Raw genomic sequence first — 16,418 nt, forward strand, 5'->3', positions numbered from 1 at the left:
TTTTCTAGAAAAAATCTCAAGGCTATCAAACATGGTCTGGATTTGAAAAAATCTAAAATATACTCGCTGTATACTTTTCTTGGATTTTTTTCATGAAAAGTTTACCACTCAAAAATTTACTGTGTCATCAAACAGAGCCTAAGAAAGATGTGAATTGATATTTTACCTATTGTGTGACCTGTTTTGAATTATGTGACATATTATTTATACATGCATCTTATGGTATTGTATTTGGTATATTTTGGATATATATATATATATATATAGCGAGAGAGAGAGAGAGAGAGAGAGAGAGAGAGAGAGAGAGGGGTGTTAACGACTGATCGATCAGGTTTTAATTGGTTGGCCGAGATTTTAAGATCCAAAAACAAGAAATTTCGTGAGGAGGGACCGCCCGCGCTCTCGCATTTCCCCCTTCCTCACTCCTCACTCTACCTCATCCCACCAGCTCTCATGTTCTTCCTCACCTCTCATTTCCATAAACCCTCGTGCAGCTGAGGCCCTTTCTCGTGTATCTCCAATGGTGAGCGGCTCCGTCGATAGCAATAGCGACGGCTCTCTCTCTATCTCTCTTCTTCTTCTTGCATTGGCTTCAGCTTCATGGCCGACTATTTTTTTTTCTCTTGTTTTCATTGATTCCTTAGGGCGTCAATGAGGGGCTCTCTCTTGGCCAGTAAACCACCTCATTTTCTCTCTCTCTCTCTCTCTCTCTCTCTCTGTTGACGTCGGCTCGATGGCCTACCATTTCTTTCTTCTGTTTCTTTAAGGCATGGATGAGGGGCTCTTTGTTTCTATAATTTCTTTTACTAATTTAAGATTCGGAATTGGCTAATCTGACGGTGACTTGTTCGCCATGGAAATGAATTAGGAAGAGCGACCATTGATTTTCTGAATTGTTTGGAAAGTAGGTAAACAAACAACAATGGATGTATTACAGTGTTTGATCCTTGTTGACTCACTGCTGATAAGTATTTGAGGATGATGCTTTTGAGTTTTGATTCCATACAGCAAAAATAGGGACCTGTTCATCGCACGCTAAATGTTCGAAAAAATGCTTGATTGAGATTTGGTAGCTTTGGAACTCTCCGGTTTCCTTGTATGTGGACAGTGGTCGACAGTCGACACTATGCCTTCCAGTAGAATTCCTTCGTGAAATTATTCCTTCTACTTCAGCTTTATGGGAAGGGTGCACCTGAGCATTAGATTAGAAATTTCTTAGTATATAAACTGACCATGGAGTTTCATTGGGCTATTTGCCATTTGTCAAAATTCCTTTTTTTCTTTTTTAATGGTGGGAGGTGACCTGTATTGCCTGCAGAATGTAGATGATGAATTGGAGTAAAAAAAGATGAACCCAAAGTTCCAAACTACGTGAAAAGCTATGTGAAAAGCGGAAGCAGTTGGAATTTGGAAATGTTGATTGCTAGTAAAAATCAAGTTGGTTTCACCGCCTTTTAGTTAGATTCTCACCACACATTTAACGAGGTACAGTAGAAAAAAGGTCCCCATTTGCCAATTTCTTGATAAGTTCTTATCCATTGATCATGGATGTACAATTTCACAGTAGTTGATTGCAGAATTAAGATGCGACTACATGGAGTTATTTTGTTTTAGAAACAATACAAAAAATGTAGCCTTTTATTGATAATGGCTCATTGACATATTTTTCAACATTTATATATTTGAAGAAATATTGGATTTATTTTAGCACTTTTCATCGTTTGGAAAGGAAGAAATGTTGACTTCAAAGCTGTGGCGATTGAGAAGAAGAATAAGAGCATGAAGTAGTAAAGGGCAAATCATGGCCTTCTGCCTTTTATTATTTGTAATTCAGAAAGAATTCAATTCATAGTTATAGTTTGGGTGTGAAACTTAGAAACATTATTAATGCCTATTTGTTTCGGTAAGATTGTAAGAAGTGTGATTTAACCTCATAATCAGTGATAGCAAAAAGAAGAAAATATTTGTTGGTCCCCTAATTGCACAAGCGTGTTTTTGGATGCCAATGTAACTGCACGTGCAGTAGGAGGAAATCGTTGCTCAAAAGCATTTTTCAGTGATGCAATGGCTGATCAATTTAAATACGCCTACGCATGTAAATTGGCTCGATCATTTTTTTAGTTACAAAATTCAGCCAATTCTAGTACCAGATTATGCTTTCTACAAAAAATTTGCAGTTACCACATCATGCATGTAAGTCCTGACTCCCTGTAGAGGCCCATAGAGGTACTTGTGAAAAAAAAAAGCGAAAAGGGAATAGTTGATTCCTAACTTTTATGTCATCTTATGACATACATGAGTAAGCAAGTCTTATTGTATCGGCCAAAACCCTCAATAATTGATCTTTAGGGTTCTTTTATCAATTAGATCCTTTATCCATAAAATCTAGTACATGAGCTATACTTAGTTCTTCATATATCGGCTTCTATGAAGTCTGTTTTTTGCTACAGTTTCTAAAAATCGTTTTCCTTTGGACAATGAATTGAAATAATAAAGGTTCTGGGTCTCATTAGTCAAATCAAATGAATATAAATTGCAGGCTCATCAGAACCTCTTTGAATTCATAAGAAAGAAGAGAAGTATTGGGGATAAAAAAAGGAGGGGCAAGAGAAACTCAATTAAGCAAATGGAATTTTTGCAATGAACTTATAATTTTCAATTTTCCTGAAAAAACAGATAAGATATCCCGACACATTGGCATGTTGATACCACCAAGAGCAAGAAAAAAAATGGATAAGGAATCAAAGGGGGAAAATTGGGAAGGGAAAAGTTGGGTATATGTCCAACGAATCACACCTATCAAGAAAAAATATTTTGTTTGAACGGTGAGTTACATTACCCACCATCGATACTAATATTGGCATACTTGGGGCCATGAAAGAAATAACTTATTAGTCCTCTACTATATGATAGGTATTATTTTTCTCCTTTTTTGCTTCCTAGAAAGAATTAAGTGATAAATGAGAGAATGGAAAAGTTGTTATTGTGTCGCTTAAGTTATAGAGGAAAACTTGAGCCCAAGAATTAAGAGTGATAAGTTCTTCACTACTCAGAATAAAATAAGCACTTAGAATAGTGAAATAGGTTATATTTGTCGAGAAATGCAAAATAATATGTAAATGATCTTGATTGTGCATTCTTACCAATTATATCGTTTCTTTGTGGATTCTTATACGAAGCTTTTGTATATGTGTCTCTAGATACTCCTTTATCATTTTGTTCAACAAGAATAGTTCTTCTAATTTTATAAATCCTTCTAGAATGTTCTTTTGTCGAATATCATTCAAAAAAGTTTTAAACTGTCTACAGCTCCTTTGCCTGTGCTAGGGGTAGAAGTTTTGTATAAATGTATGGCCACGTTATTAAGTATTTATTTTTTTATTTAAGTTCTTTTCTCTATAATAGGTGGAATAGAATAACCCGGTTGAAACGTAATGATCATATATCTTTAATTGTATGTTGCATAATAGGTCCCATTTTTTTACCCTTCCCTAGGAGTCGATGGCTACATAGCTACTAACTTGACACCAAAGAAAAGTTCGATCCAATGTTTTATTTCTGGCCTATTTGATCTTGATTCGACATTAGAAGTATCTTGATTGTTCCTTAATAACCGAATAATTTTTCTATAAATACTGTATATTTGATTCCATCCATAAATCCATTTTCTTTTCTACAAGTTCTAGTATCTATAAGAATTAGAATTCCTACCGTTTCTATTTTATTCTTATAGTATGAATATACCAGTTAGTTATCTATGGATGATGAGATTCCGTTGATGCAGAGCCAATTCTATTATTGAATGTTCCAATTCACCTGCATCCAGCGGAAATTGAACGTACAAATTTGCCAATTATGAGTTGGGTGCTTTAACCATTCAGCCATGGATGCTTTGCGGACACTCGTCATCAACGGGGGATCCTTCCTTTCTACCATACCAAACCAACCTAGGCATGCTAGCTCACCTCAATTCTTAGGGTCATACTCTTCCAGCACGAGAGGTGGAAGCTGTTCTATCTTCTGCTTGAGGGTGTTCTTGTGCCAATCACTTGAAACCATTGCAGCATTGCTTGGGATCTTCTATAAGTGCATTAAGAACGATAGGTTCTCCATGCTTAGATCTATTCTTCTAAGAATCGGCAAGGTTGAGAAAAGATCCTTAAGGTACAAACATGATTCCAATGAATTTAGTTTCCTTGAGTTAGCATCTCCGAGAGCAGTAAAAAATTCAAACTCCCATTGACCAAACAAAGTCATAGCAAAAGTTTACAAAACTTTCATTTGTCAAGAAGGATCCAGGTATGAATCTCACAAAATGAAAGACGAGCATAACGTTAGACTTTTTAAACTGATTTCCTTAACCCTATATTGCAGGTGTTGTTTGAGACCTCATAGAGACTCCAACCACCTAAATTTAGTCGATAAAAAATGAAAATCTTGCATACATGTGGTATATTCAGTATCCGGTTCATATGCATTAAGGAAAGGACATAACATGACTAAGGCACTATGGCTGCACAAGAAGAAAAAAATTTATCTTTGAAAGAGTAAACATGCTGGACTTGCAAAGAGTTGTTAGCTAGCAAGTGTTAGTAAGCTCAAAGGCACTGGCGGAGCCACACGGTGACTGGTGTGCGTAGTTGCCCATGTCAGTTTCTTAATTTTTTTTATTATTTTTAAGTAGATATCTTTAAACATTTATCTTTATATATATACAAGTGTCCCACCATATATTTTTAAATGAGTGCCATTCCAACCAATTTTTCTGGCTCCACCACTGCTGAAAGGGTGAAAAAAGCTCAAACCCGAAATGACAAGAAGGTCGCACTAAAGCCAATCATGAGAGACAAGCTTCCATTTTTCTTTCAGGAGTTTCAACAACTACTTGGCTTCCACCATTTTTTAGACGGACCAAGATTGATCTCTCCTTTCTCTAGTAAGAAAATCGTGTTCTTGGGATCAAACTATCCACAGAAACTTTTGGGTAGCCGTAATTTATGTCCAAATGCTGAACAATGAATTTAAATAATTAAACTCACAAGAAAGATCCTAATACCTACAAGCAAAATATATTTTGCTTCACTAAATCTTGTTTCATCCTAAAACAATTATCAGAAATGAAAAAGAATGGGACTGCCAGAGAGCAGCCCTCTTCTATAATGAACAAGAGAGTGAGCGAGTGAGATTAAATCTCAGCATCGGCCGGCCCGGGCCGACCCGACATCTAAAACTTGGGCCTGGGCCCGGCCCGACTCGAAAAACCCAAGCTCGAGCCCGGTTAGGGGCCCGATTACCTTAAAAAAATATTTTTAATATAAAATAATACATAAAAATAATTAATTGTAATAAAATATTATAAATATATATATAAATTAATAAAAATTAAAAAAAAACCCGATCTGGGTTTATCGGGCCCACCTGTTCCGACCCGATAACAAGTCGAGCCGGCCCGAGTCTCATTTTTCTGGGCCCAGGCCTGAGTCGGGCCGGCTGCTGGGCGAGCAACGGCCCGGCCCAATGCCTAGGCTTAAGTGAGATAGGGAGAGATTGAGAGGAGGGGGTGAGGAGATCTTACTTGGAACCGTTGAGTTGTTTAGAGAATCCGAGCACTTGCGATTGAAATGACTCCGAAAGGGGTGATGAGAGTGAGGAGGGTGAGAGCACGAAAGTAGGTAGGAGAGGTTCTGGAAATGAAAGGTGATGGTGAGGGTGGGAGTGGGCGAAGCTGGTTACATACGACACCCGTGTATGTAATTTTATGCATCATTTTATTTAAGTATGACAAAAAAAAACCCCATGATTAATACAAAAAAAACTTTTTATAAGAATAAAATTGAAAACCACAAAAAAAATATTTGAGGATTATGAACTGATGAGCGACCTATTATGAACTTAGAGCTTCTCCCCATGTAGAGTACATGACATGCTACTGCAGCAAGCTGAGCTCAGCCTTGTTGGAAGTCATAACAGGGATACTCCTGCTTCTGCTATTCCCGATGACTCAGTTATGAGCTCAGCCTTGTTGGAAGTCATAACAGGGATACTCCTGCTTCTGCTATTCCCGATGACTCAGTTATGTGTGATAACCGTAAGCTACTCAATAATCTTGTGGAGCCATATATTACATTAGGGATCTATGTCATCACTCAATGTTTAGAGTTATGTGTTTGAATGTACAATGTATGTTGTGTGGATTATTTATTGAGATGCCTAGTGTGTTGGCATCTCTATTGTTTTACGATACATGTGTGGGCGTCAGGGATTGGCCATACTCAGAGTTACCTCTAATGCTTATTGTTATTTAGTTTCAGGTACTCACCCTGAGAAAAGCAGTGCCTCGAGATCGTAATGTTGTTGGGATAGAGGGCCGGGGCGGAGGCAGGATTTTTTTCAGGGGCGAGCCAAACGGTCCAACGAACTATAATATATTATATTATAATATATATATATATATATATATATATATATATATATATATATATATATATATATATATATATATATATACTCACACATTTTAGATAATATTTGCAAACCACAGTATAATAAAAGTGAATATATGTCGTATATAATTACCCACGTCATGAACGTGAAGCATGACCTGTCCTATGACACATTTAATAATTGTTTGTGTCATTAGCACAAAGTGTGATCTGTCCTCAACAGATAAGGTGCTCTATTTTTATTACAGTGACGTAAGTGTGAGCAATGAGTATAAGGTGGACATACAAATATCACAACTCAAAATATAGCAAACAAATACATCTATAAACTCCAAAACCAAAACATGTTACTTACCTAAAACAAGTAGTTTTGTATTCTTTCTATGTAACACAATCACATTTTGCTTCTGTTTTTATTGAAAATAGTTACATATCATCATTCATTCACCTGCACAATAAAATATAAACAAAAACTACATCATTTATTATTGAAACTAAATAATGACTCAAATAAACATTAACATAAAAATGATACAACAAAATACTTTACCTATTGCAATTGTGTTCTACGACTTTTCATCTTGTAAAAGAGATCAATAATATCATTGGAATCAAACAGTTGAACAATTTCTTTCTCAATATACAAAAATAAAGAATCTGCAAAGAATTCATCCTCCATTTTGTTACGCAACCTTGTTTTAATAAGCTTCATAGCAGAGAATGCATTTTTTGTGGTTGCAGTGGGAACAAGAAGTGTTAGAATGAGACTAAACAACCTGTATACATAAGGATATCCTTCATTTTTTCTACTACGTACCAAACATCATAATCATCCATTAGGGATAATCATGCCCAAATAAGAGGTTACACCATAACTAAACTGAACGGATCCTTACTACTATCCTGATCCAAGTTTCCAGCCCAAATAAACTTAAAACTCAAACATATGAAAACAATTCTAATAAAGACTAAGGCGGAGCATAACAACCATATAATGAATGTGCAAAGGCTGGCTTACCATGAAGAATGATCTGTTTCAGTTGAAAGTTAAAATGGAGAATCAAATACATGACTAATCATGCAGATGCAGTGGTCATATATGTACAGAAACCAGGACATGGGAGATACTACCTTGAGAACTCCTGCAACATGTGAAGAAATATCTCTGCCTCCAAATCTCCTGTTGTCAATCTGGAAGAACATGAAACCCTCAGTTTCTTCCTCAAGTCGAGTAAAACATCGCTGTATGAAGGCCTCCAACCCCTTAAAATAATAATGTAAAATAAAATGAGATGGGGTACCGATCAGAAACTAATGAAACATCAAATGTCAATGAGGAGGCATACACAATGACTCTCTTCCCTAACTTTTTAAGCCAAAATAACTGAAGCATCAAAAGTCTTCCTGAGACAGGTTTTTCCTGTTGAATAATCAGGAAACAATTGAACAACAAAAATTACATTTCACAATTATTACTCAAGGTGAGATAGGCATATTACTGAAAAGCACTATAAGTGAGAACTGTGAAGCAAAACTTTCGAACACTTTGAACCTTGCCTTAATGTTGCCCGAGCATCTGCAACTAAGAAAAAAATCGGGATTCTAGCAGCTCAACAATAGCTTCCCTTCCTTCTCCAGCCTCCTCATAATTGGTAAAGCTGCAAATTATAACAGAAACAAGTATAAAAATGGCATGTAAAACGTGAAGCATATGTCCTGCATCTACTCTAATCAAAAGGTTGCGACTAAAAGAAAACAGACATAATATATGATCTAGAACAGAAGAAACACATATACAATCATTGTGGTTGAATATGAATGGAGAAAATTTTAAGAAAGGGAAACAGACAACACCTGATAAGTGATAACCAAAGCCAACAAAAAATGGAATTAACTAACAAAGAAATTAAAACTTAACATTCAAATGACTAACAGCAAAGTTAAAGCCATTCAATTACCTCTGCCCGTACAGAATGCTCACAAATGCCCAATTTCAGATAGTTCACCATCCGTGGCCCCCTGTGCTGTGGTTGTGGGCCAAGGCAAGGACAGAGGGAGCCAGCGGGCAGCGAGAACTGTGATTGTGGGCCAGGGCAGGGAAAGCGAAAAGGGTGAAGAGATAGGGTAGGGCAGAGAGGGAGTGAGCGAGAGAGAAAGGGGCGAAAGACAGGAGGGAGCGAACGGGTCAGGACAAGACCATTAGCGGGTTGGGACAGAGTAAAAAAATTTGATTTTTTTAATATAATTTTTTTTCCACCTGACCCCCCCATAGAGGGTGACCCTTGGGTAGTGTGACTAATGTTAATCATTGCCCCATTTTGGTTGTGGGTATGATTTATCTTTTGGTTGTAGGCGATTATTGCACATCCTAATTAGGCTCCACAGATTGTGATATTCACCAAACTTGATACACTATGCATGCATCACATGTGTTGTACTATTTTTGTAGGAAATGTATGGCTATAGGTAGCATCATTATATCATTTGTGTTTTTCATGTTTTTACATTTATAGGTTTGATGGCAACAACACAGAGGGATTGGGGATGATCATGAAAACCCATGAAACAAAGGAGTGGATTTTCAACTAAGAAGCATGAAATTGAATATTTTATCCTTGAGGCCCCCTTTGATGTCAAGGTGAAATTTGCAATGTTAAAGTTACCATGAAAAAAAATCTATGGTAAAAAGTCAGACCTAAATTACCATGTTCCAATGGTAATTTTTGTTGTGTTTGATTTGAAAAGAAAAACCATACAAAAACTTGGAGCCTGACAGTAAGGGTCATGGGCAACATAGTGAGGGCAAGTGATTGACAAAGAGAGATCTTGTGTGAATGATGATGGGAGGGAGAAATTGAAGACCAGTGACAAAGAGGAAAGAGAAGAGTAGGCCCCAACAATCAGCTGCGTAATTCAATATCAGCTTGTCAAAGCTCGGCTCGAGCTCAAGTGCAAGAGTATGGAAAAACATTTTCAAATTTGCAAAAAGAGGGACCGCGAACCCCCATTTGCGACTATTTTATTTTAATAAATTTGTGGTTTTAACATTTTAAAATTATAATATACTTTTTAAAAAAACACAAAAAATTGGGTCATTTTGACATTGTTCTTTATCAAAAGTACAAAAGCCCCTCTTTCCCTTGAAACCCCTTTTTTTCTCTTTAATGGGCTCGTTTGATGGCCCAGAAATTATGAAAAATTTTGTTCGGATTTTTTTTTGTCCTTCCCTTTTTCCTCGGCCTCCCTCCTTTCCTTCTCCCTCTGTCTGCCTTCTTCTTTTCACCTTTCCTTTTTCCTCCCTTGCTCCTTTCTTCCTTTCTCTCTCCTTTTTTCCCCTAAACCTGAAAATATATTTCTTTTAATTAAACTAAGAAATAAATTTCTGAAAATTTATTTCTCAGACATCACACACATATTAAAATGGGAATTAAAAAGATTTTTCTCATTCTATTTTTCCAAAAAATATATTTTTAAAAATATATTTTCAATTGCAGACTTCTAAATCATCAAACGGCAGTTTTTTTGCTCTTCACTCACGCCTTTTCTTCCAAATCTTGAGTGTTATGACCACTCCCAACCATCTCTGGCGCCAAGAAGGCCACCGGTGGCTTCCAGGCCAGTGACCCACGATAAGAGCATGACAGCTTTCACTTTTTTTGATTGTTTATTGTATCAATATATTTACTTTCTTATTTTTTTTTCCACTTGTTTATTTTTCTAGGTTTTCAGTGCGCCTTGTCTAGTGTGGCCATGTATGCAGGGGCGGACGGAGGGGGGGCCGCCAGGCCGTGGCCCTACCCCTAGCTAATTGAAAAAGAAAAGTTATATTAAAAAAATTAAAAATTTTTAGTTGCATAATGTATTTTTGGATTCGAGTTTAGTTTGGCCCTACCCGATAAATTTGTTGGACAGTTTGTTATGCCCTTGCAAAAATGCCTTGCTCCACCCCTGCATCTATGTATCCAACCCTTGGCACGCCGTTGCACCAGTGAGCCAATCGTTGTCCCTAAAATCATTCCTTGCTGTTTTAGGTTTTCCAAGAACTTCATTTGAGAAACTAATTAAGTTACACGAGTTTAAACGAGCTGAGCTCAAGCTCTACAAAGATTTCCAAACCAAGTTCGAGCTCACCTTATGAAGCTTGACTCAAGCTCCAGCCAAGCAAGAATTATGAGTGAACCTGAATTGGCTTAGCTCAAGGTCAACTCGACTCATGTTCGGCCCTAGAGGAGAGTGAGGTGAGGGCAGAAAAACTGCAGTGTGCACCTTTTTTCTGGTTTGACCAAGCGTAGAATGAAGAATAAGAAAGAAAATAAAGGGGCCCTTTACCTGAGATGTCTCTCCTTCATCAAGTCAATCAAACCTTCAATATTGCAGTGAGCCAATACTCTATTTCTGAATTAGATCATATAGATCTCTTTCCTAATCCTGACATTCTTCTTTTGAAGAGATGGTTCTAAACTTCCTTTACACTGTAGAAATCTCCATTTGATGCATGTGAAGCAAGGAAGTGGCAAGTTATTTGGATTGGAAAATTTATAGGAGGACAGCAAGTAAGCCAGTCAATGATGGTGCTGTTCCGATCTTAGCAGAAATTTCCTCTACCTCTTCAGGATGGGAGGACTTTTCTTTCTGACTTTGATCATATCTTTCTTTTCTGGGTGTTGGAGTTAGAGCTTGTATCCTCTTCTTGATGATTCACGTCTCTCTTATAATAGAATTTTTCTCAGGTGAGGTGTGTTAAGAAAGCAATCCAAGGCATTCAACTAACATTGATAATAGAACTAGGAAAAGATAAGTATATCGAACACAAATAACAAGGCAAGATCGACTCAAGTAGAAGCAAGGGTGCTGAGCATCAAGAAGTCGTCGTCGTCTATAAGAAAGAAGAAGAAAGGCCTTCCTAGTTGCAATCTACTCGTAGACAATCTCTTAACTGATAAAGTCCCCTATTATAACTTAAAATTGCATAAAGTATATAGCTCATTTGTAGGACTTGTTGCTTCAAGACAAGCTTTGATTGAAGATTTGGAGAGCGATGCTGCCCATCAACTGAGGAAAGAACTACTTCCTTACCAATATGTAGACTTGGCCATTGGGCCCGGGTTGGCCCGATGCCCGATACTCGAGCCTGAACCTGGATCCGATATTTGTTATTCGTTACTCGAGCCTAGGTTCAGGCCGACCCGATTAAAATAAAAAAAATATTTTTTAAACATAAAATAATTTTTTGAATATAAAATATATTTTTAATAATAAAATATATATTATTACATAAAAATAATAAAAAATAAACAAAATGTTAATTAGGCAGACCCGGGCTGACTTCTTCAAGCCTGGCCCCAATTGGGCTGGGTACCAGGTACCAGAGCCCATTGCCTAAGCTTACCACTATATGCCTCTTAATTGAATCTTGACTTAATACATTCATACTATATATTTTTATAATTACATTATTGAGGTAGAGATTTCAGGAATAATCAGGTAAGGAAGGAAAGACAGCAACACAACTGGCTCAGGAAGAGATGTACTTGAAGAAACACAAGGCAGGAAAGAAAGAAGGTTTGGAATATCAAAAGGGTCAAGATGAGCAATCCTAGCAAAATGCCTTGGAACCAACATCAATTGATGAGCAAAGCCCACAATGCACTTGCAAACAGTGCATTACAGAAATCATGCACTTTCAAAAAGAGCTTTGCGCAAAGCACACACTCACAAAGCAAAGCGAATCAATAAAGCACTTGCAAAGCGACGTATTAGGGCTTTGCTCACTGATTGCTCGTGGCCTGACTCTGCGAGCGCTTCTAGGTGATGAACAATATAGTAATGTAGTGAAAGTTGTTCTTGTCGCCCAATGGATAATAAATTTGAATGGCATTACTGCAAGTGCAAAGCGCACATGCTTTGCTTTGGCTTTCAATGTCCACACGAACATAACGTAGTTTATGTCGTTTTGGTAAGCAAAGCGAATTCATGAGTAGCAGTGATGCTTAGGAAAAGCATGGTTCTCTTTGCATTCGAGCTTTCATTCCCCACCAATAGATAATGACAGATGAAAATAACCAAACCACCTCTACGAAATGCTCTGAGTGAAGCAAAAGCAAAGCGAGTGCACCAACACAAAGTACTCGCAAAGCATTGAGCTTATCAAAATAGCATGAACTATGTTATGCTTGTTTTGACATTGAAAGCCAAAGCAAAACGAGTGTGCTTTTGCACTTGAGGGGGCAATAAGTGAGGGCAGCATGTTCTTATATATATATATATATATATATATTGCATCAGCTGGGTATGATTAAGCATGTACATCGACGACATCGGGTACATGAATGACATTTCAAAGAAAACGATTGGACTCACCAGTGCAGGCTGCTCATCGTGGGTCAGCCGTCAATCATGTATGGTAAGTTGCCGGTCTCGGAGCCTCGTCGGACAAGGTGGGTTCCATCTCCATCCACCGGAACCCTCAAATAGATAAACAATAGACTGTGTGAAAATCCACCGCGGTTGACTGCTTTCGTTTTACTAATGGGTTGCAGTCGGTGGAGATGGTTGGGAGGGTTATGGATCCAGAGGTTTGAGAGAGAAAGTGGAGTAGAGACATAAAGAGAGAAAAAAAACGAGGGTTGCTGCCGGTGAACTAAAGGCTTTAGTAACAATTTTAAAATGATTGGAACTTTTGTGCTTTTTAAAAGGTCGTTATAATTTTAAAATGTTAAAGCCGCAGGGAATTTTTAGATAACATTTTTTTTAAAGGAAAGGTTCGCGTCTCTTCTTTTCGCAAATCTAAAGCTAGAGCTAATTTGAGTAGAGTTAGAATTCAAGTTTCAATTCGATCTCGACTCGATCGCTTACACATTCGAATTTTCATTCAAACTTAAGCTTAGCTCATTTAAGAAAAAGATCAACTCGAACTCAATCGTGAGCCGAGCTTCAATGAGCTCGGCTCGAGGCCTAGATAGATAGAAATCCCTTAAATAAGGAGAGACTTTGTGATGTGTGGAACGAAATTACGCTTAAAAGCAAGTACTGCAAATGTAAATTTCTGCTATTTGAAAACTCCCGGCGCCCGCTGCCATGGCGAACAAGGACATGTCTCTGCGGGCGTTTGGACAAGCCAATAAAAAGCAGTACGAGTGCTCCCCACAGCATCGCGCACGCCTTGTGGGACAGAAAGCAAGGCTGTTCTCATGTTCTACCGGCCGTAGAGGAAGTCCTCTTGTGCTACATCAAGGAGAAGGCGAGGAGGAAGATGAACTGATGGCCATCTCTGAAGCTGAATCTCCTCTTCTTGCGGATGGTGACGGTGGCTTTCTCGTGGACAACACCATGGGCTTCAAAGGCCACCGAGCTGTCGGCGGCTGGAGGTCCTCAGCCTTCCTAATTGGTAAGGAAAGAAAAAAGAGAGGAGGGGAATCAGGGGAAGGGAGGTTTAATCAAGAGGGTGGTCGACTGGTCGTCCATTCTCGAGCCCTTTACCACGATTTGAAAGAAAGCTTTGATGGGTGTTTAGATGCAAAGCGTGGGCGGGGACAGAGATGCTCCATCCTGCAATTTCCTAACTTATCTCAGTTCTTTTCTGGATACCAATGCAGGAAAATTTTGCCTTTCTTCTTCTTCTGTTCTGTTTTTTCTGTTTATTTTTTTTCCTTTTTGTAGTTTTGAGTATCTTGTTGTTTACCACTTGCTTGGGGAAGTGAAGGTTCTGAGGTGTGCGAGAAGCTTGCTTCCTGGGGAGTGGTCTCCAATCTCATTAACTACCTCACGGGACCTCTGCATCAGTCCAACGCTATGGCGGCAGCGAATGTGAACATTTGGCTGGGTGTGTTGGCTATGCTGCCTCTGTTGGGGGCGTATGTGGCTGACGCCTATTTAGGCCACTACATGACCATTCTCATATCTGGCCTGCTTTACTTGCTTGTACTCTCTCTCTCTCTCTCTCTCTCTTTTTCTCCCTCTCTCGTGTGCCTTAGTCCGAAAACTGAGACAGGATTGTGAAAACTTTCAGGGTTTGGGATTCTTGACTTTATCTATGGTGCTTCCATTTGGTTGTGGTGGTAGCGACCGTTCAAGATGTGCTTCCCCACCAGAGATTCAAGTGGCCTTCTTCTTCTTCTCCCTTTACTTGGTTGCGTTAGGAGCCGCAGGGCACAAGCCATGCTTGCAGGCATTTAGTGCAGACCAGTTTGACGAGAGTGATCCTAAGGAGAAGAGATCCAAGAATTCTTTTTTCAATTGGTGGTGTTTTGCATCTTATCTTGCGGGTCTGATCTCCATATTGGCCCTAAATTACGTTCAAGAATATCTGGGTTGGGGACTCGAATACGGTGTTTCGTGCATGTTCATGGCATCTTCACTGGCAATTTTCTTGGTTGGCACCTTCACCTACCGGTTTAAATTAGCCCCAGAAAGAAACCCTTTCACAAAGATTGCGCAGGTGTTTGTTGCCGCTATACGTAAATCCAAATGGCCCATGGAAGAATCAAATTGCTCCACTGGTACTAATGGGCAGTTCGGGTAAAAAAACATAGGAAAGCTGTATGTTGTTTTTCTTGCTCTGTCTTCTCTGCTTTCCAAGCATAATGGTAGATCTGTTCTTATTCCTTGCTGCGGTTTTTTCAACTAAGCATTTCCACTCATTCTCATTGTGTCAAAAGATTCTGACTTCATGAAACCTTTTCGCAGTAGAGGTTCACATGAACACTATTTTATTATTATTATTATTTTTTCGGCCAGAGATTTCCTGTTAATGATAAAAAACTGGGGGCATGTGTTGGTAGCAGTTCTGGCTCCATTCCGATAGATCGCTTATTAATGTCTGTCTTGTGTTGCATAGGTTCTTAAATAGAGCTGCAATTCAGGTGAACTCAGAACCTTCTTCATGTAAGAGGACCAACTGGATAATATGCTCAGTTGAACAAGTCGAAGAGGTAAAGGGAGTTTTACGCTTGATTCCCATATGGGCTGCATGTTTGGCATATGGAATTTTTCCTCCCCAGTCATCCACTTTCTTTACAAAACAAGGTTCCACCATGGACAGAAAAATCGGACCAAATTTCTCTATTCCAGCAGCGGCCTTACAGTGCTTCATTGCTATGACTGTAGTTATCTTCCTCCCTATCTATGACAGAATCCTCGTTCCAGTTGCAAGGAGTTTCACGGGCCTTCCTTCTGGCATAACACTGCTGCAGAGGATAGGAACCGGTATGTTTTTGTCAATATTGGCTTTGACAGTGGCAGCTCTGGTAGAGCTGAAGAGGCTGAAGATTGCCAGAGATTCAGGTCTGGTGGACCTGCCTATGGTGACTCTGCCCATGAGCATATTTTGGCTGTTACCCCAATACGTGCTGTGTGGTGCTTCTGAGGGCTTTGCAGTGGCGGGAATGCAACAGTTCTTTTATGATCAGATGCCGGAGAGTCTACGGAGTGCTGGAGTGGCGCTTTATATTAGTGTGTATGGATTAGGCTGCTTGTTGAGTGGCTTTCTTGTTTCTCTGGTGGAGAAACTGACCAAGGAAACAAGGGGAGGCAGTTGGTTCTCAAACAATCTTAACAAAGCTCATCTCGATTACTACTATTGGGCCTTGGCTGGACTTAATGTTCTTGGCTTGTGCGTGTTTCTGTTCTCTGCTCAATCATATGTTTACAGGAGCAAAACATGCTTCTTGCAGTGATGCGTGTCAGCACCCCGGGGCCAATTTTCACAGAAATGAAGCGTAGAAATGAGCGGTAATAACTGCTATTTCTCTGGAGCATGTGGTGAAGCGATCCCCTACTCATTCATTACAAACAAAGTGTAAAGGATCTTATGATTTTGTTTCTGCTGATTTTCACATTTACTGCACCACTGTGACTATTATGCCTGTTGTATGGCTTGGCAGTTGCAAGCACAACACAGCGGCAGCGGCACTGAAAAAGTATTTTAGTATGAACTTTAGTATGGAAATATGTAAATAAAGATTCAGTTTGATAGAA

At 38.8% G+C, this 16,418-nt stretch overlaps 1 protein-coding gene across 1 annotated transcript; it reads left to right on the forward strand.

Moving 5' to 3' along the window:
• The first annotated feature begins 13,523 nt into the window (after positions 1-13,523).
• Positions 13,524-16,418, forward strand: LOC116246441 (protein NRT1/ PTR FAMILY 5.10-like). Its single transcript, XM_031618315.2, has 4 exons — positions 13,524-13,830; positions 14,146-14,363; positions 14,452-14,960; positions 15,280-16,418. Exons 1-4 carry the CDS (start codon positions 13,536-13,538, stop codon positions 16,115-16,117), a joined length of 1,860 nt encoding a protein of 619 aa, XP_031474175.2. The 5' UTR covers positions 13,524-13,535; the 3' UTR covers positions 16,118-16,418.

Source organism: Nymphaea colorata, chromosome 1, assembly GCF_008831285.2.
Source record: "Nymphaea colorata isolate Beijing-Zhang1983 chromosome 1, ASM883128v2, whole genome shotgun sequence".
NCBI classification, from domain to species: domain Eukaryota; kingdom Viridiplantae; phylum Streptophyta; class Magnoliopsida; order Nymphaeales; family Nymphaeaceae; genus Nymphaea; species Nymphaea colorata.